Source organism: Melitaea cinxia, chromosome Z (genome assembly GCF_905220565.1).
Source record: "Melitaea cinxia chromosome Z, ilMelCinx1.1, whole genome shotgun sequence".
Lineage (NCBI taxonomy): Eukaryota > Metazoa > Arthropoda > Insecta > Lepidoptera > Nymphalidae > Melitaea > Melitaea cinxia.
The window spans coordinates 9911388-9933586 of NC_059424.1; the positions used below are offsets into that span (position 1 = coordinate 9911388).

General features: G+C 32.7%; 1 protein-coding gene across 1 annotated transcript in view; it reads right to left on the reverse strand.

Moving 5' to 3' along the window:
* Positions 1-677: 677 nt before the first annotated feature.
* LOC123668776 (period circadian protein-like) overlaps positions 678-22199 on the reverse strand; it is a 60141-nt gene continuing 38619 nt past the window's right edge. The window contains 4 exon segments of the mRNA XM_045602470.1: positions 678-1487; positions 2264-2397; positions 4425-4490; positions 13759-13968. Of these exon segments, the coding sequence (XP_045458426.1) occupies positions 1170-1487; positions 2264-2397; positions 4425-4490; positions 13759-13968 (728 nt within the window). The 3' untranslated portion in view covers positions 678-1169.

Sequence of the window (22199 nt, forward strand, 5' to 3'; positions counted from 1 at the left end):
AAACGGTTTCTAGCGGTATTGCTTGGTTTATTTAAGATTTACTACATCTTGTATTACCATAAAAAATATATTTTACGAGAAAAAACATGAAAACGCTTAAGAAATAATACCTATCCCATTTTCTTTTACTTTTCACTCCGTTTTAAAACACGAAATGCGTTAACGTTCCGACGTCGCGTCTCTTATTATTGTAAAAAGAATTAAGTCAGTTATCGTGTTGCTAGAAGTATTAGATGTCAAAGTTTAAGTAAATTAAGAAATTGCAGATGCCGTGTTATCTAATACCTTTAAACGCGCTATTCTTGTGTAAAGTAAAAGTAAATTAAAGTAAAATATATAATCTGAATCTCGGAAACGGCACCAACGACTTTCATGACATTTAGTATGCAGAGATATCTAACTAGGGTTCTTTTTTAGAAAATGTCGTTTTATTAACTGCTAAAATATCATTAGAGTACAAAGGTAAATTTTGCCACTATCTACAAATTCATAATAGCTCAGGTGGGAAGTCGAGCGGTTACGAAACCAGATGAACCTCAACTCATAACTACATGTCTCCAGATTGCTTGTTGTTTTTTCTTTTTTTTTTTCTAAATGCCTTTGTGATTATTTATTTAAATAACCAGTTAATATTTAATTTATTATTATGTTGGTAAGGTCGAAAAATACTATTCATATTTGATCAGTATGTAATTCGTATTTCAATAAAATATACAAAAAACAGGATGTATAAAAAAAAGTTCGAGCAAACCTCGTTCATATGTAAGTATAATTTGCTAATTGATATTAGTTTGTGATGTATTGAACTGTGATGTTTAATAATTCCACTAATAAACGTTGTGGGCAGACATTTGACATCATCGAATAGCAGGGAATAATGGATTAATGTATTCTTGTAAATATCAGATTAAGTCTCAATTTATGTGTTTTATAAATTAAAATCTAATCTCATAAAAATTAAATTAAATATTTCCTATTTTAAGTTTAATTGTTCTTTTAAGTAACGTGTCTTAATTATAGCTTATTAATTATAATGGAAAATAAATAGTAAGTTTAGAATGTTATTGTACAAAATATTTAAAAGTGATCTAAATTGTTTTCCTCAGAGAGATATTGTTTTAGGTATTTGTAAATGTCACAGATTCATAATCAAACGTCACAACCGATTCTCAGAATTTATGACTTGCTGCTGGTTGCTCAGGTGGCGTCACATTCATGCCCATATTGTCGTACGAAAAATCTAATGTAGTGTCTTCAGCTGGGTGCCTATTGCTAAGAGCTGTGCTTATAGTTTTCGGTGTCGTGGCTCCCTGGCTCCTCTCGGTTTGAGTTCTCGCATCTAAATCTCTGACGTTAAGCGGTTGTTGATTCTGTCGTTTTGGAGGTTCAGGATTTCGTATCTCCAATTTCAATTCTGGCTTCGGTTTCGGTAGCTCGGCGTGTGGATTATGGTGCGTTAAATCCGTCGGGTATTGTTTAACTCGATTCTAAAATATAAAATATTTAAATATTATTATATAAATATAAATAATTTATTACTTCGCTATTGATAACTAGCTTTCGTCTGATTATATCATCATATATATTAATACGCTAAGGTAAGATGTTTGCCTCCCTTTTTAGAAAAAACCTCACAATTATCATTTTATAGATAATTGCTGGCTCTAACCGGCATCAACAACAAAAAAATTTGTTATTGCTTTTGTTTTTGTAAATTAATTAATTATTAAAGGCGGTTATTTATTTTTTTGTTTAATTTCAGTCTTTTTTTTTCCTCAAATCAACGCAGCTGAAACCGCAGGGCCCAACTAGTTATTACACAATATGATAATGTTTCAAGGATTAAATAAGAGATTCTTTAATTTCACATCGTGTTTATAACGAATTTTGTAGTAAGATGAAAGATATTATACTAATTAGTGAAAATATAATATTAAGCCATAAAAAATAAAATGTTTGAACTTAAAAAAATCTGTGTTTAATCAGGACTTTGACTACAGAATAGTCTCATCTTGCGATAATAGGATTACTCAAAAGTTTTTTCATTAATATCAATAACTAGCTGCCCGGACAGACTTCGTTCTGTCAAAATTTGATAGTAAAAATAATATTTTTTTAATTTTTTTTTTGTACATATACCTTTCGTGAGCCTTAAGGAACACACAAAAAAATAAATTAGCCGAATTGGATGAGCCATTCTCAAGTTATGCGCTTAGCAACATTCATTTTTATTATATAGATGAAGAAAGTACGTATTTCTCACCTTAGAAGGTTGCAACTTTTGTTTGATATAGCGCCAAGATAATCTTCCTCTACAAAGTATTATAACGAATAACAGAAGCACGGCGAGGGCGATGCTGCTCACAATCAAAGCAGTCTGCGCTTGACGCTGAACACCTTCACAAAGATGAAATGTTAAAATAATAATTATAAGTTACATAAGCTTCATAGCTTTCTTTACACTACACATTTCTTACAAGATAAAATATTCTTTATTCCTAACATCAGTGTTTACTTGTTATCGCACGTAATCCTACTAAATTCGATTTTCTGTGTATATTTTTTATTGTTATATATATTAAGTATATACATAATGAGGATGATGATGGATTTGGTTTATTAAAATATTTATCTAAACGTTTCAGCAGTTTTATTGTGGAAGTTGACAGCGCTGCTATGTTTACACATCCTTGAAACCGGATTAGAAGTGGAAAATTATGTAGGTATATGATTGATTGCATACAATAAGGCAACAATAAAACTAATAATAAAACGCTTCACACACAATGGTCATCACTAGGATTTACTCCTGAGTCGAGGGCCGAAAACACATTATACACAAGCGCAAACGCTCAGAACAAGAAAAACATCTGTACGGCCTAATCAAATGTATGCCCTGCGTGGATCGAACCTGCGACCGCCAGCGCAGCAGCCAGTCCTGTGACTGTTGCGCTAACGTGTTGTCAATTTTAAAAAGTGGCTAGTCGATCAACCAATGAGTAACAGTTACAGAGTTACACATAATAATCGACTTCCTAAATAATAAAATAACAGCATAAAATTCAGTAATCTTCGAATGCAAACTTCGCAGCAATAACATTTTTAAGGATACAACATAGGTCATACTATCATTACTAGCCTAAAATTTTCGTTATTCCGAAAAAAATATCAGAATAAATTTAATACCTCACCAATCACGTTTCATCAGAATATTTTTATTATTATAAGCTTTAGTAAATTATAATGATTAGATAAAAATAAAAATAACAATGAAAAAATAACAAAATTAAGTATTGTCAGACAATTTGTTAAATAATTAAAATTATATTTGCGACTACATAAACAAACTAAATAAAATTAGTGAAACAATACCATCTTTAGCTATTGTTTTAAATTTTAAGAGTTTGTTTGAAGACTAAGTAATTATTAGATCGATTTTTGAAAAACTGTTTTGCATTTCTTAAGCTCTTATTATGTGCGCAAATCAGTAACCTGCGATAACTACATGAGTTACATACCTCCATATAAAAATATAACTACATACATCATAAAACATTTATAGCACATAAATGTTATAAAATCACATAATAAGAATCTTAGATTCATATTTTAAAAATAAATAAGATATTCGCAAATTACGCGCTATATGTAAACTGTTCTAATTAAATTATCTTTAAAACTTTATTTCCTAAAATAAATGCTATCCTTACACCAAGCACATGCTTTTATCTATATAATAAATAATAAAGAATAACTACATATTTAATTCGCCTTAAAATTACCAATATTACGCTGTACAGTTTTATGAAATACAAATAAATAAAATTGGAATGTCTGTTTGTATTAATATTAAAAATAATTAAATTAAAATAAACGCTTTTACTAATTATGGACTTTATATAAGGTACATATACCAAAATAATATTTTTTACAATTTTTGTCGGTCTGTCTGTCTGTCTGTCTGTTTATTCCGGCTAATCTCTGAATTGGCTGGACCGATTTTGATGGGACTTCCACTCGTAGATAGCTAATGTAATAGGGAGTAACTTAAGCTTTACTTTTATTTTAGAAATTTATTTATTTTAAATCTGCGAACTGAACAATACCTTTTTTGTTAAATTCCACGCGGACAAAGTCATGGGCACAGCTAGTTTGCAATAATACTTTAAGAAGATAAATAAATCTAAAATATAGAACAAAAATAAAAAATACAATCGCTTAGCAAATTCTGAGCTGACATTTTTTTACCGTAATAGTAAATTCGCATGAAACAATCACTCGAACAAAGCTATAAAATCTTAATCGCTTTTGCTATTTTCGTCAATAAAGTGCAGTTCTTTTATATATGTATTTTTGCTACCATCATTCATTAGCCTTTTCACTGCTTTAAGAAAATCTTAATATTAAATATGTATTTTACTTACTGCTTATATCAGATGGAGGTGCAACACTCTCTGACTTTAGCATGTATCTCAAATCCAACAGATATCCTGAAAAATCCACAAAGGGTTATTAGTGAAATCTGTTTTTCTCAGTTAACTATGTGACGTACTTTAAAAACCAAGGTATGTATGTATCAACATACATAATAAAGTTTATGCGACCTTTTCAACAAAAGAAATATAACACTTCAGCCTATTGCAGTTCACTGCTGGACATAGGCCTCCCCAGGTGCACGCCAAAAACGGCGTGAACTCATGTGTTTTGCCTATAGTGACACGTTGAGCAGCCGGGTTGGTGACTGCAGGGCTGGTTTTGTCGCGCCGAAGACGCCGCTGCCCGTCTTCGGCCTGTGTATTTCAAAGCAAGTAGTTGGATGGCTATCCCGCCATTAGTCGGCTTGTTAAGTTCTAAGGTGGTTATGGAACTGTGTTATCCCTTAGTCGCCTCTTACGACACCCACGGGAAGAGAGGGGGTGGCTATATTCATTACTGCTACTACTACTTTATTAACGAGTGTGTGTCAAATACATGGTAGTGTATGTAATGTTATTTTTTAATTTATTTAATGTATTTTTTATGCATTATTAAAAAAATATATTAGCAGACTGCACTCCTTCTCTATATAAATTATACGTGTGCGAAATTTCATACTCCTCCGTCCGCACATGTTCGTAAAAAGGGGTGCAAGGTTTTTGCTTAATGTATTAATTTATAGAGAAATTTTATCTTTTTTGAAGTTTTATAGCTTTGAGTAAAAAAAAGATAATTTGATATACTCTGTGTCAATAACTCGCATGTCAATAAGCTCACTATACTAAAACACGGGATCGCAAACGTGGAATTCATTATCAATAAGATGACTTTTAACTGAGGTAGGGCACAGCAGGAATTTCCTGCTCAAAATCTGGAGCAGCCCGACTGGGGTAGTACCTCGACCTTACAGAAGATCACAGCAAAATAATACTGTTTTCAAGCAGTGTTGTGTTCCTGTTGGTGAGTAAGGTGACCAGAGCTCCTGGGGGGTTGGGGATTGGGTCGGCAACGCGCTTGCGATGCCTCTGGTGTTGCAGGCGTCTATAAGCTACGGTAATCGCTTACCATCAGGTGAGCCGTACGCTTGTTTGCCGACCTAGTAACATAAAAAAAAAAAAATGAGGTATTTGAATCAGTCGCTATGCCTATTTGCGCTATATTTTAACTATTGCAATACAAAATTTAAATTACACATAACATTTTAATTTATTTCCTACTTATACCTAATAAAATAGAACGTATTTTAGAAAATTTAAGGTGCGTTCCATTCCGTTACCTAAAAGTTTTTGAAACTTTCATCTTCTGTGTGAAATGTTTTCAAGAATTCCACACTTTGAACGGGTTGCAGAAATTTTACGTTCATATACATAAAATAGCGTATAATAAATAAGTATAATAAATAGGTATATTAAACCGTGTAATATTAAAATACATTTATACTTGAACCATTGTCAAGATACAATGATTAAACCAATTATATATCCTCTATATATATTTAGGTATTTTGATGTCAAGCGTCAAATCTGGGGGCACGGTAGTGCCCCCGCCAAGACGAGCGAAAAAAAAAAAAAAAACGAAAAGCACTACCTATCTTTTCTCGAAGCGCTTCGTCGTTTTTTTGAACCCTCATAACTTGGATTTGGATTATACCAGATAAACAAAATTCTAGGGATATGATTTCAACAGTGAACTTATTAAACTTATAAAGTTTCAATTGCATAGCTCTTATACTTTAGATTTTATTGATATCTAAAAAACCCCGATTTCGTCACTCACTGATGATCATCAAAATTCTTAGAGTACCTCCTGAAGTTCCAGAAAGCTGAAATTTGGTACGTAAGCTAGTATTAGTACACAAAGAACAAAAAAATTCTAAAACACGGAACTTTTGCCCCCCAACCCCTTAAACTAGGGGATGGAAGTTTGTATGAGACATCCGCAAATTTTGATGCTAGAGGTCTGAAAATTGATATAGGGACTCCTTGTCGAAAATCGGTTATTAGTTATGTCGAAAATTTACATTTTCTAATTTTGGTATTTAAGTTTTGGCGGAGGTCACCGTTTGCATATCAGTTCAACATAAAATCAAAAACAGCGTGCTTAAACCGAATATGGTGAAGATTGGATGATATTTATGGTATAAAATGTGTCGGAGGTAAAATGCAGCTATAATATTGTCATAAGCAACTTACAAAAAGAAGTGAAATCCCACCAAAAACATTTTCATGTAAAATGTTGCCAAGACGAGATCATATGACTCGCACTGTCAAAAAGTTATCAGATCTCATGTAGAGCCAAGCTTGTAACTCTACACCCCCTAACTCTACAAGCCCTAACTTCACAAACTCTACACTTTAGTCAAAATATGTGGCTTGGCCGTTACCAACTTACCATCTATGCTATCCCGCGACGGGGACAAAATGAAGAGGCAGGGGGCAGCATCGCCAGCAGCAGTAGTCCACCTCACCAGCAGTTGTCATCTACATCATCGGCCGATAGTAACGAAACGGCCAAGCCACATATTTTGACTAAGGTGTAGAGTTTGTGAAGTTAGGGCTTGTAGAGTTAGGGCGTGTAGAGTTACAAACTTGGCTCTACATGAGATCTGATAACTTTTTGACAGTGCGAGTCATATGATCTCGTCTTGGCAACATTTTACATGAAAATGTTTTTGGTGGGATAATATTTATTAACATCAAATTAAGTTTTCAGAAAGACAGAAACAAAATAGACATGTTTTGTCCTCGCCCCCGGGAAACCTTGATTAATATGACTTAGGTTAGTTCTTAATATAAACTGGTCATACATAGCACAGTATTTATTTATCTTAAAACACCAACGGAATGTACAGGTAGGTAAACTTACATAAAAAATTAATTACAAAAAAACCTTGAAGACCTTGAAAACCTTGAAGTACCTTCCCAGTTATAGGCGAGCACAGCTACAAAGTATACGTTTAATAAAGTATTAAGCTAATAGAACTTAAAATATGAGAATTATTTTATAGAAGAAGCCTGTGTTCATGAAGGCCTTTTGATATTACTTAATTGAAATTCTTTTATCTACTCAAAAGGCTTTAAAAATAAAAAAATGTATTTACCGCTCAAGGAAAATAATATTAATTAATATTACAAACAAAGAAGATCGCATACTGTTTATGTAATTGAATTGCTAAATTATTATATTCCTAAAACATAAAATCGACATCGACAAAGGATTTTGTATGAGTTTCGGCGAAATAATACAAAATCCTTTACACGTTTTATACTTGAAATTGGTATGAATATTTTATGAATATAATAATTTAATGAATTTTCATAAGTGCGTCTTTCGCTTGATTACAGGTCAATACTACGGTCTGTACGGTCTGTTTGATTCACTTGTTCATGTTTCATACGCAAACGCATTCATGCATGTTTGCGTACTACCTGTCGACCGAAACGAACCGTAACATTATAGCATTGTTGTTACCTTAGCCAATGACCTGTTGATTGCGCTCCCTTAAAATCACTTCGTCTGGTCACTTTATAATCAATTTACTATACTTGTAGTTATGTCAATTACACCTAAATAACTTTGTCAAATTATCCGATAGAAGTTGTGCCCTGATTTGGAATTACTTATGATAAAAAGATGGTTTTTAATTTATACAAATAGATCAAAGGTAGAAGTCGACATTTACAATAAATGTAGCTAGATGAAATACGTACGGAATTTCAATTACTATCAGATTTTATGACGTTTTTGCTTAGTACTCCGCTCCTCTAAAGAGTTGTAAAAGAATGTTTTTAGTGCTCCACGACAAACAGCTTTTTACTCATTAATATTTTTTTAAAGTCGACACTGTTGGTTTTGATAATAATAATTTTAAAACTATACATGTCTTGTTAATATTATTTAATAGTTATCATCATTAGTGAGGAATACGTATATCCAATAATATTTAAATTTCTACACACGCTAGTAGAACATTTCCAACATATTATAATGGATATTGTAAATTTTATTGACGTGTTGGTATGTTTTAATAAAAAATGTCTACAATCTTGACCTGATGTAGTATGTGTAAATGTTTATGGTTCAAACTGTTTACTGACAATCTGTCTTGCAATTGTTTGATTGATATTATCACGCTTACCATAAGCGTTATGCATGCAAACAAAACATGCTTCTTTCTCTATCACTTTTTGTTCCATTCTTGTTAGGTGCTGCTAAATTTCCATCAACATTACAAGCCTGAATGTAAATTATCGTTACAACAAAAACTACGAAATAATTGAACAAAATAATATCGCTGTACACTATTACGCATAATTTTTATTACTACATTTACATCTAGCTAATTAAGTGTAATAAATTTGACATTTTACCTTCGTTTTCGTGACTACCAACATTGGCGTAAAAGTTTATTTGCGCACCTATACAATTATTCTAACGTTACGCTACATAACTATGTTTGTCGCAAACAAAAAAAAAACCGACTTCAATTACATTGGATGATAATACAACGTAGTACCTTTAGGTAGACGAAAAATTTGTCAAGTAAATAAATACGCGTTATCAAAAATTACTCACAAAGTGCTCATCAGATCTCGATCAAACTTAAATGAGTAATCACTATACATATAGTAGTATAAGTAATCACATTCAAGCATCTCCTTTCGATTAAAATAATTATCGAAATTGCTGAGTCAACATACATAAAAGAGTATAGTCGAATTGAGAGCATCCTCCTTTTTGGAAGTTACAAAAGTATACGAAACGCCTATTTTTATTCATATTTAAGTCTGATTAAATTGACTAACCACATTAAATATAAATGTCAAACTGGAATGGTCGCGCCTAATGAAGTCTACGCTCCGACCAACATCTTTCCGAATCCAGGACTCCGAGAACTTTCAGCTGGAGTTGCGAAATCGTTTTACGGGCTTAGAAGAATGCGAGTCTGTGGAAGAAATGAGCACCAGGATCATACAAACCGTCCACGAGGTAAGGTCTGAATTCTTTAGGACTCCCTCCAGTGGTAAACTTCAAGTTCTCTCTGAACATACCCTCGGTCAAATTAACCCGACACTATGCCGAAGATATCCCGGACGTCAGCCTGTACGAAATCAGAAGAGCCCTTAGTCAACTAAAGAACAACAAAGCACTGGGAGATGACGGCATCACATCAGAGCTGCTAAAAGCTGGATGCAAACCCTTCCTAGTGCCGCCCCAAAGGCTTTTTGATACCGACATCAGTAACGGAACTACGCTGAAGGCGTGGAGCAGAAGCCTTGTGGTTTTGTTCTTTAAGAAGGTTGATAGAGCCTTATTGAAGAACTCCACTATCCACCAACCCATCGCGCTTCTGAGCCACGTCTATAAGCTGTTTTCGAGGGTCTTTACTAATCACATTGCTCGTAGGTTAGACGACTTTCAGCCTCCCGAACAAGCCGGATTACGAAAAGGGCAACACTACCATGGACCAAATACATACACTGCGACAGGTTATAAAGAAAACCAAGGAGTATAATCTGCCACTGCGTATTGCGTATGTGGACTATGAGAAAGCCTTCGATTCTATCGAGACCTGGGCAGTACTAGAGTCTCTCCAGCGGTGCCCGATTGACTACCGGTTTATCGAGGTGTTAAAGTGTAATGGTTACTTGTAATACTTGTAATATGTCACGATTACTTTAAGCGGTTGTCAGAAGGGGTATGGGCAATCACAGAAAAACATTTTGAAAAATCCATGTTCACCTATTTTAGATTTTTTTTAATTTAATTTAATTTAATTATTATTGGTGAAAAACCCCCGAATCTATCACTTTAAAGGGCGTTAAAAAGAAATTAATTGACGGATATTCGTAAAATATTCATAGAATGATAAACAATATTCTAAATAGTAATAAATAACAACAAACATAGCGATAACTTATTGAATTTTTAACCCTTGACTCACCAAAGTCAAAAAGAGGAAAATAATTAATGTCTTTGTTTTACAATCTTATGACGTACTGAAAAAAAAATATATGACTGTGTATCTGCGTATTATTTTAAAAATATCTACACTTCCGAGGCTATCCAACGAGCTACAATAACAACATTCAAATCAAAACTAAAACCTCAAATCAACTCAAAACTAAAATCTCAAATCAAAAAATCAATATTCTAATTTTTTAACTATCTTTATTTACATGACCGTGTTCAGTGGAAGATCATACGTGGTCACGATCCTCAGCAGTGAGGAAGCGACGAAGAAGAATACGTACATGATCTTATTTCAATTCATTTCCAATGTGGGACCCTTCATTACTAATACAAAGGCGCATTTTTTTCCTTAAAGTGCTTTTTACGACACTTGTTCGTAAACTAGTGATTTAACTAACAATTTATGCTTATCGCAATTTCTCCTTTATCTGTGGTATAAGTGTGCTGTGTGGCTACGGCACTAAAGAATTTAGCCACCCCCTCTCTTCCCGTGGGTGTCGTAAGAGGCGACTAAGGGATAACAAGGTTCCACAACCACCTTGGAACTTAAGAAGCCGACCGATGGCGGGATAACCATCCAACTGCTGGCTTTGAAATACACAGGCCGAAGACGGGCAGCAGCGTCTTCGGTGCGACAAAGCCAGTACTGCGGTCACCAACCCGCCTGCCCAGCGTGGTGACTATGGACAAAACACATGAGTTCACGTTATTTGTGGCGTAAACTTGTGGAGGCCTATGTCCAGCAGTGGACTGTATAGGCTGTAATGATGATGTGGTATAAGATGTTGCTTCGTACTAAATTTCAAGATTCTCAGTTCACGGGAAATACCCTGTAGGTTTTGATATCCTTACGAGTGTCGAAAATTAGCAGTATAAACGGCTGTATCTCTTGATTGTGTTGACTTAGAAGTTTAATTTTTTTTTTGTTTTGATATGAATTTTAGGTTGATGCCTCCACGCGCTCATGAGAAAAAGGGTCTTGACAGACAGACGGACAATAAAGTGATCCTATAAGGATTCCGTTTTTAACTTCTGTGGTACGGAACCCTAAAAACGACCATTATTTTACAATTTCAGATTTTTATTCAATTTATCAAAGAGAAAAAACCTTTGATATATTATTTTACGTGGCATAAAATCTTATTTAATTTAGTCTTTATTTCATAAAGCTAGATCAGCTACTTTTGAAGATGATCTAACCAACTATTTTTCTTTAAATAAATATTTGGCTCTGAAAAACTGAAATTTAATTCAGATGTAGTTTATTGTTAGTAAAATTTCGCTACGAACGGATTTTTCGATTTTACGGGCTCATTGAGCTATTATTACTAGTACATTATTCTTCAATATACGGGCTAGACCAAATTTGCCTTAGGGCTCTCACAGATTTGTATGACAGCCCGTCATTTTTTGTGCTAAAAATTTGAAATGTGACTCAGATGTAGTTTAAAGTGAGTAAAAGTCTAATGAGAACGGATTTTGTGACAGGACCGGATTTATGTGGTACGAGGGGTCGAGAAAGTTTGTATGATAGTCCCTAATTGTTTATGTTACAAGCTTATAATTGACAGAGAGATAGTTAATACTTAGTAAATTTTCGCTATGAATGGATTTCGATTGTATAAGGACAAGTTAAACGTCCAATAAGAACAGATTTCGAAGAAATTGTACCTCTAAGGTTCCGTAACCAGCTAAGCTATTTGGTTAACGCAATAAAGTATATCGCCGCCCCATCTCTTCCCGTAGGTGTCGTAAGAGACGACTAAGGGATGCCACAGTTCCACTACCACCTTGGAAATTAAAAAGCCGACCGATAGCGGGGTAACCATCCAACTACTTGCTTTAAAATACACAGGCCGAAGATGGGCAGCAGTGTCTTCGGTGCGACAATTTACTTGGGGAAGAACTTGGGGAGGCCTAAGTCTAGCAGTGGACTGCGATAGGCTGAAGTGATGAAGGGTAACAAATAGGGGTTGAAATTTTCTACTTGTCATACAATCCGTCCGTCCATCAATTATTTTTTATTAGGTGCATGAAACTTAGTTTTTGCGTTCTAGGACAATGTATTGTTAAAGAGATGAAATAGGGATTGAAAGTTTAAATAAGGAATTCGTCATTTTTGAAGCTGAAAACATATTAGTTCTAGACTACTAATATAAAATGAGTGAACACGTGTTTTAGTTTTGTGGAAATTCTAACTTTAAATGGGTGAAGCGGGAGATGATTTTTTTTATGAAACCCGTTATTCTTAGAGTTAGAAGCTTTAAACTTTTTCACTCACATAAAAATCATTGACTCGTATATAATTGCGTTTTATTTTTGCATAAATATTATTTTACCGTTTATTTTTAAACCTGGCTTAAAAATAAATAAATGAATACCTAAGTAACCAAAATCTTTTTTTATTTAGTCTTGATGTAATTTCTACGCCTCCATATATCTTAAGCGCTTTCCTGTCATATCGGAAGTAGACATTTTAGAAGCATAATCACATCTGCAAGTTTCTAGATCAAAATATTTATAAGTAGGTTGTTACCGGTTGTATAAAATTAAATTAAACCCGTCTGTTAAAACCCGCACGTTGCCTTTTCTATATCAAACTTTTTGAAAGAGGAGCATATTTTCGTAAAAATATAGGACAGATCTAAGTACCTACTGTTTAATTAAAAATATACTTAGTTATACTATACAAATTTATCTTTTCCGAAATAATAGAAAAATCCAGCGATTCTTTTAAAGAAACCGTATTAATCACATTATAATATGATAATAAAACTCTACAATGAAAGTTTTTGTTAAGAATTTAAATGAAGTAAACTTATTATGTTAGACGGCAATTAATACAGCATTTTAACTAAATTACAATTCGTATAAAACCTATTTCTACGTGAAATCAGAACTAATTTATGAAGTTAACTCTACAATATGATTTGTAAACGAACCCAGTAAAGATGTTGACCTGAAACTTACATTCTTTAACCGGTGTGCGAGAGAGACTCACTTAGAGCAAGATGGCGTCCGAGGTGGCTTGCGGTCACGAAACAGGTTATTAACAGTGATTTATAGAATGACAGTCAACCTTAGAACTATAGCCTTAAAGCTCATTTTAACTCATGTTTTCTTAGACGGCCCCCACTATTATTGAATGTACATGAATATTAGTCATCGTCATAGCTTAACGTACCTACTAGTACTCATCTTCTGTCTCCATTTTCTTTACACGAAAAATATTTACACTATATACTATGGATATTACTGAGCGTAATATTAGAATGAACCAAAAGTATTTTCTGTGGTCTGCTAACAAACCTTGACACTCCTTTATGCAGAGGCCAGAATCGTAGTTGTGATGAGATTTGTTGCAAGCGACGCTGCAGGGTGCGCATCGGTTTGTCTCGGGTGAGCAGTACTCATCGAGCTGACAAGTCAGCTGACCGCACTTTATACCGTCCAATGTGAGCTGGGCTGCTGCTGCGCTGACAATTGCCAAGAGACAAGCGTAACGAAACATTTTACTGCCTGAAACAAAATATTACAATACCTTAATACTGAATATGACTAATTAGTCAGACAATTCTTAAACTATAAAATTTTGCTAGAGAGAGATAGAGAGAGAGTAAGAGAGTAGAAAGCAGTGGAACAAGAAACTCTCCTAATTCGTCAATACGAATTAACAAAAGTAAATGATCAAATGTACTATTAACCATAATTACATTAACCATATCTTATTAAACAGCTCTAAAGCTATAATAATTAGTTAAAATTAAAACATTTCATAATTATTAAACGTTGCAATATTACTGTCTTTTTTAACCTTGTAAAAAAAATGCATTGTTTTTTTATCATTATCGGTATCGAAGAAAGGAGTAAGTATATGAGGTATATATAAATTAAAATTTAATAAATAGTCTTTTTATTTAAATTATTTCAAATTTACATTTACTGTTAACGACATTACATCTTACTGTAAATATAATAAAAGTATCTTATAATACGTTATCTAGTTACGCTATCGTAAAAAAACTATTTTATAATTCACAACACAGTCTAGTAATTTAAAAATTCAACCGTGATAGTAGTGGAGTGAGTCATCCCCTACACTAGCAGGTAGGGCGAGCAGGTAACGTTTAAACAAGTGAAATTTCGACTCCACACACAATACAGGTGTAGAAATAGGTCTATTGAAAAAAAAACTTTACAATATGAACATTTGGTTACATTGAACGGATTGGGACCGGGACTAAGTCAACATTTTTTTTTAATCAAACGAAAACAATATAATGTGTAAGAATAGAAAAACGGTTTCCTACATTTTTTTTAAGAAATACAACTTGACCATTAAATAATAATGGATTTAAACGGCTAGCAGTAAAAAAAGAACAGAAATATTTGTTTGATCTTTTACTAACATAAAAATCTTTTTAAGTAAGTATTAAGATGTATTTAAAAAATGTGGTCTATCATACGGTACATCCGTGATCTACGCAATTTCATTATTACGATTTTATGATTAAAATTAGTCATGCATTTCTAAGTAATCATTTAATGAATCATTGTGAAACAATGTTTGATTTAATAGAGATAAATAGTACTCCAATTTTTTAAATTTCGTTTAACCAATTCGAGACATCGTTAAAAAATAATTAAATTAACGACACAACAAATTGGTAGGAGAGGAGTATTATACGTTTCATCAAAAATATCTGAGGTGCCCTTACATATAAAATAATATTAAATAATAGATAAAATTAACTTACTTTAGTCTTTATTCGAAATATATCTAGGTTTATGCAGTGTATTTTGCAGACTATACAGAGTGAGGTATAATAGGAGATATAGTAGGTACCCACCGATACATGTCAGCTTCAATTATTTTTATACTTGTGATGCGATGAAATATAAATTGATGTTATATAAAAGTAAAAAACACATTCATCAAGTTGGAAACATTGATTCAACTATTACATTTCTTTTCAACATGATCACAAATAAATAGCAGCGAGGACACAACACCGAGACGGAGCCGATCCAGAGTTTTTACTAATGGTTACTAGGCAACGAAGCTAACAACCTGCTCATATAACTCACAATACGTATGTGTACACGTACTATACATTTCGGTGTAGAAAAATTGTATTTATCTCTCAGAAACTCAATAAACAAATCTAACATTATTGTAGAAGACAGTTCCCGTTATATTTCATTTGAACAATTTATTTAAAGTAATTAGCAAACTGTTTTTAGTAGGTACTCTTCAAAATAAAATAGCCGAAAATAATTTCTAACAATAAATATATTAATTTGTTTAAATTTTAGTACTTCTTTTTGTATACTTTATTTAAGAAATTGTTTCCCATATTCATTCTTTAAGGAATTATCTACGCTTACAAGCAACATGGTCTGCATGGTACGAAGAAATATGAATATGATACAACCAGAATTTTGCATGCCACTATATCTACGCTGGTTTCTAGTCTCTGTTGTGACTATTATTACAGTGACTATTATTGTTATTACTATTTTATTCAAAAATGACCTAAAAATAGTTATTTTATTTACATTTTACTGGGTTAGAGAGTCAAAAACATATTTCATGGTCCTGTTTCCAACACTGCCCACATTTTTAAAGTTTTTTTTTTTAATGTGAGGACGCAATTCTCATCCGCTTAAGCCTGCAAAGCGTCATGTCTCTTAAAATACTCCTAAGAGGCGTTACAAGCGCAGGGTTCACCTAAAAGTCAAGCTCACCTGTCCGTTTGGTTAAATAATGTTAGATTTTATTTTGTATAAAGTTAGAATTTATTTTGATGTAGCCTAGCTATATGTAATTGACTTGATCACACATATAGAAGCTTGGCGACCGTAGACTACCTTTTCACAGAAAATCATGTGACAACTGTGTTTTGTAAGGTCAGCTAACGAGTCCTATCTCCATTTACTCCGTTCTACTTGAATTCGTCCTTATAACGGGTGTATTAACTAACAAAATAGTGGAAATGAAGAACAAAGTACGAATATTACTTTACTTCATCCACAGCAAATGATACGTGACATACGAGTCTTCCTAACAATAATCGCATCACCTGGTCACCTTGAAATACAACTGAAACTTGATGTGTTTAGACCATTAAATCACGTTTATCAATAACAATTTGAATGAGTATGCATTTAAGAATTTTAAACGGGCAAGAAAATTTTATTGATAAACTTAATTGTTTTGATAGAAGAAAGATGATTATATATAAGTTCATAATTAATAATTACTATATTTATTATTATACTTTGATGATCTTTCAACGACAACAATGAACATAACATTAAAAATTATTTCTCGTTTTCTTGGTCGCGTGGATATAATTAGAAAACTATTTTACCGATTCCAATCGTTTTTATTTTTTGAGTTTTCATAAACTAAGGAATAAAAACTTACGAGTAATAAAACGAAACAAAAAAAAAAAATAACAGAAAAAATTTAAGAATGATTTTAACTCGACGTGTTTATCAGTTTTTAAGACAGGAAAACGTATCTCGGCAGGAAGTATGTGATAAAAATAGATATAATCCTGAAGGAAAAGTTGAGAAAATTTAACGAATGATTATGAAGTTTAAAAGAGGTACTAAAAATAAAATTTTATTGATGTGTTAACTGGCCTTAGCTTCGAGGTTATATTACTTAATTTCAGGTATCTGTTTTAAAATTTAAATAATACAAAGTATTATCACCCGCATGTTCATCACTAACAAGAGTTTTAGAAGAAAATGTATTTCTCCGAACTGTGATTATAAATCAAAACTGATGAAATAAATAAAAACAAAGCGACATCACGCGGATTACATGTAGAGATGCATCAAAAATACTCATTAAACTAAGTTATGTATTGCAGATTCTTTATTATTTTGTATATGTACCTAAAATGTCATAGGTGTACAACGTGTTTTAAACAGGTGTCCTTCCGTTTAAAAAAGTGTTCTACAGTTGAGTCGATTATTTATACCCTCTTTACCTATGCCTTCACAATTTTTTTTTCAATATGTCTATTTTAAAGTTACACAGAAAAATTTTGTTTACGGGTGAGATAATTTTTACAATTGAGCAATATTTTAACAAAAAGTGTTTTATATTAATTTATTAAAACATGCTTTTTTTTAGTACTACATACAAGGGAGTGCCCAAATTTAAGTATCTTGGCTGCACTGTAACCGATACGAACACACGTGACGAAGAAATACAGATACGTATACAAAACACCTTGAGGTGCAGTGCAGCCCTGCACAAGGTCTTGGTGTCCAAGCTTCTTAGTAGGAAGACAAAAATCACAATTTACAAAACCATTATTCGTCCAATCCTAATGTACGGTTGTGAGGCTTGGACACTTACGCTCAGAGAGGAGAACAGGCTTCTGGTTACGGAAAGGAAAATTTACCGTAAGATCCTAGGTCCAACTAAAGGACAAGATGGCAGCTGGCGAATAAAAACCAATGCTGAAATTGCAAACCTGGTGTCTGAACCAAACATCATTGGAGTTACCAAATCCCATCGGTTGCGGTGGCTCGGTCATGTCGAACGCATGGGGGAGGATCGAGCAGTTAAGAGAGCGTATCTGGGTCGACCAACTAGACGTAGACCAGTGGGTCGCCCCAGGTACCGCTGGAGGGACATGGTTGAAACAGACTTGAGTGAGATCCAAGCCAATAATTGGCGGGAAATCGCGCAAGATCGTGCAAAGTGGAGAAATCTTGTTTCGGAGGCCAAGACTCACTTCGGGTCACTGAGCCAGTTGAGTTAGTTAGTTATGCTTTTTTTTTTTCTTTGTAACAATGTTTAGGGCAAAAATTATGTGGTGTCATGGGACACCAGGTAGGAACGAAGTTCCTTCGGATAATATAGAAGCGACACAATTTGAAAAAGAAATTGAATTTTATATATATTTCCTAGTTCTTGTTTTTTTTTTTTTTGTTGATTGGGTTTTAGTTAAGTACATAAAAGTATTTAGGAAATTTAGTCTTAATATATATAAATCTCGTGTCACAATGTTTGTCCTCAATGGACTCCTAAGCTACTTAACCGATTTTAGTCAAATTTGCACACCGTGTGCAGTTTGATCCAACTTAAAAGATGGGCTATATTTTATTTTGATATATTATGTTATTATTATATTTCAGAAAAAAATAAGGTGATACGAAGTTCGCCAGGTCAGCTAGTATTATATAAAATAACAAATACCGTAAAATAAAATAAATCAAACAAAATAATGATAATAATAATAATAATTCAAACTATTAAGTGAAATAAAAAACTTGTGTCTTTATTTATTTTTGTCGACAGTATAAAATTACATAAATAATTTAAAAAAAAGTTTACTAGAAATATTTTAGTTTTACAAACGTCATATTATACAGTCGTGTGACTGATATTACGTCCCTTCCATTATATATTTTTCTTACGGTTTTAGTATCACATTTGTTTCAGTTCGGTCGCCCAGCCAAATGTCAAGCCTGCCGTAAGGAATTTCGTTCCAAAACTATGTGACTTATACTTGTGGATATCCCCACCATGCCTCGGAGAGCACATTAAGCCGTCGGTCTCAGTTGCTATCATGTACACTTGATAGCAATCGATACTAATAAGCGTATATATAGCGTAAGCGTATATACCTATATACATAAATTTATAGTCCATGGTGGTATAGTATAGTCTAATTTCCACTCATTGCATGTGCTAAAAGGAACTTTTTATTTATCTATATGTTTGCCCACATGTTTCTTGGCCGTTAATCAGGCCGAGACTCTATAATAAACTAGCGGCCCGCTTCGGCTTCGCACGGGTATAAAATATAATTATTGCCTTTGTCATTCACTGAAAAAATGATTAAAATCGATCCAGTAGTTTTGTTTTATTCATTACTGCCCGTGGCCCGCACGCGTTAACTTTAGAGTAAAAGCCGGCCGGAACCGCCGCAAACGCTACGTCTCGCAATTTTTAAATCTATAATATCTTCGAAAATATTCATTTAAATCATATGCTGTAAAGTGTCATATAGATCTATATTAAATCAACAATCTATTTAAAGTATTTAATGAGATAAGTATTCTGTATTGGTTAAAATCGCTTTGAAAATTAGCCATTATTTGTCGTAAAAAGTAAAGGACAAAAAAATGTCATTTTGGGATATCCATAAGAGATAGACATATACCATAGCGGAGTTTTCTGTAGACATTTTTAATGTGTACAATACTTAGTACATTATTTTGATAAATCTCGTAAGGTTCAGGTTGCGTTTGCAATGTAAGAGGAAAAAATGTAATTATTTACGACATCACATTAGAAACCTCAAAAATAACAGTACTTTTCCACTATTTAATGGATGTTATTATACATATAAACCTTCCTCTTTAATCACTCTATCTATTGAAAAAACCGCATCAAAATCCGTTGCGTAGTTTTAAAGATTTAAGCATACATAGGGACATAGGGACAAAGAAAGTGACTTTGTTTTATACTATGTAGTGATTTTAATAAAATTAAGCTCGATTTGGGTTTACACTACGAGCTTTGACACTGCAAACGTTTTAAATCCGTTATATATGTATACAGCTTACTCCTCCTGGTAGAGAAGATGGTATAATAGACATATTTATTTTACTAAAGTTCTTAAGTAACGTTTCAAACCTTGATGTATTGAATACGTCCTTAAATCACATTTTAGCGATAAATATTATTTCACTTTTTTTTATATCATATCAAAAATCGACCGTTGCAGTGGGGATCTAACCTGCATCTCCGACTTACCGTGTAGGTGCCTTAGCCAATTAAGCTATGAAACGATGTAACCGCTAGATCGAAATATTTCACTTGCTTGAAACTTATAACGAAGTTCTTATTTATAAAGAGCAATTTGTAACTGACAATTCTAATATGATTAATAAAACAAAAGAGCATTTGCTTTATACAATAGAATTACTTAACAGCTAGTGCCTGCGTAATTAATTAGATGTGAAATTAATTTACGCTTAATTTAAACTCTTTGACAAACCGTCATCCGGACAGGTGGGCAAACAGCACTCGTGACATCCCGGCGTAATATCCGGACCAGAGAACAGTTCGGCAATCATATCCGGCTTTGACACGAGATATATATATATATATACATATATATATGTATTTAATTTAAGAGCACTTTCAACTTGCTTAAATGTAACTTATTTGAACAGCTACAACATAGTAACTAAAATTTAATATGAATGTATATTATATAAACTATATTTGAAATTTATACGTCTTATGTATTTATTATATAAATAACATCAACATTTATTTTATGTCTATTATTGCAATTAAAAGCTAACGTTCGTGGTTATGTTTTAGCAAATAAAGAATGTACTGCAATGAATTGATACACGATAAAAATATTCATTACCACAAACACTCAAAATGAAAACTTAAGCTCTCATAAAATCGAATTAAAAAAAAAACAAGTTAATATTTCATACAGTCATTGAATCCAAAAACCGTAGCGTAATTAATAGCAAATATAAACTTTTATTAATACATATATGAATATTATATTATATGAATGTTTGTTTGTATGTCCTTTATATGTAGAATCGTAAACTATGCATTTGATCATGTCATGTGTCATCTTCAGCAAATGTTGTGCATGAGCCCACAAAGTTTTTTGTGTTGGTAGGTCCAAAAAAATAAAAATAAAAAAAGCGTATCAACGCGCGCAGGGTAAAGCTAGTATAGATATAACTTCTTTCTTCATTGCAAAAAATTTGTAATAGTAAATTTTGCGCAATCTTAGTTGTCTTCGGCCTGTTAATACAACGATATACTTGTGGATTTTTTTTTCTATATAAAAACATTATGTTTAAAAAAACCAGCGATCATCAACGCAATAAACTTATGTTCAAGTAATTATAATAACGTCGTTTACATCGTATTTCTACAATGTAAACGAAGTTGTTAATACACACATGTTATTGAAAATTAATTTTGTATGTGTTTAGGTATACGAGTACAGATTCACCGAGAACCTTTAGGAGCTCGAGCTACGAATGCTCTCTTGCATACAAATGAGATAAAAACAATAAATACACCATTGGCATTCCCAGCGCCTTTTGTTTCGCTGCCGCTTTCCTTAACACTCGGCTGTGACATAAAATTGTGACTATTGTCTGCGTTCTAGGCTCATACAAATATTTAGTGTGTCTGTAACAGTATTTTTTATATCTGTAAGATGATTATAAATCTAGATAATAAAAGTGAGTCGCTAAATGGTTAACTAACTATTTAAGTTTGTGCTAATTGAAAAATTTAATTTTTAAATTTTCCTAACACTTTGTAATAGTTTCATATGGAATGGAAAATAAATGAAATAAATATTGGGAAAATAAATGAAAACTAGAAAATTTCGGAAACCGTAAAAATTTATTTCATTAATGCGTTTCCAAGTTCGCAAGACAGGACTATACCGTAGTAACTATTTGGTAAACTAGAATTATAGCTCTATCGGGTCAGATAGTAGCTAATAAAACTGAATAATTACATAAATTATTCTCTTATTTACGTTTCGACCATAAATCGATATTCCAGGGGTTATACTTGTACTAAAATAGCTTTTGATACTCGCCGTGAATCGTACGTCAGCCTTTGTTATATTGTTACTCTGATCAAAACATTATTATATACTATTATTTAAAAATAAATAAAAGTATCTTTAAAATGTATCTTTAATTAAAATAGTCAA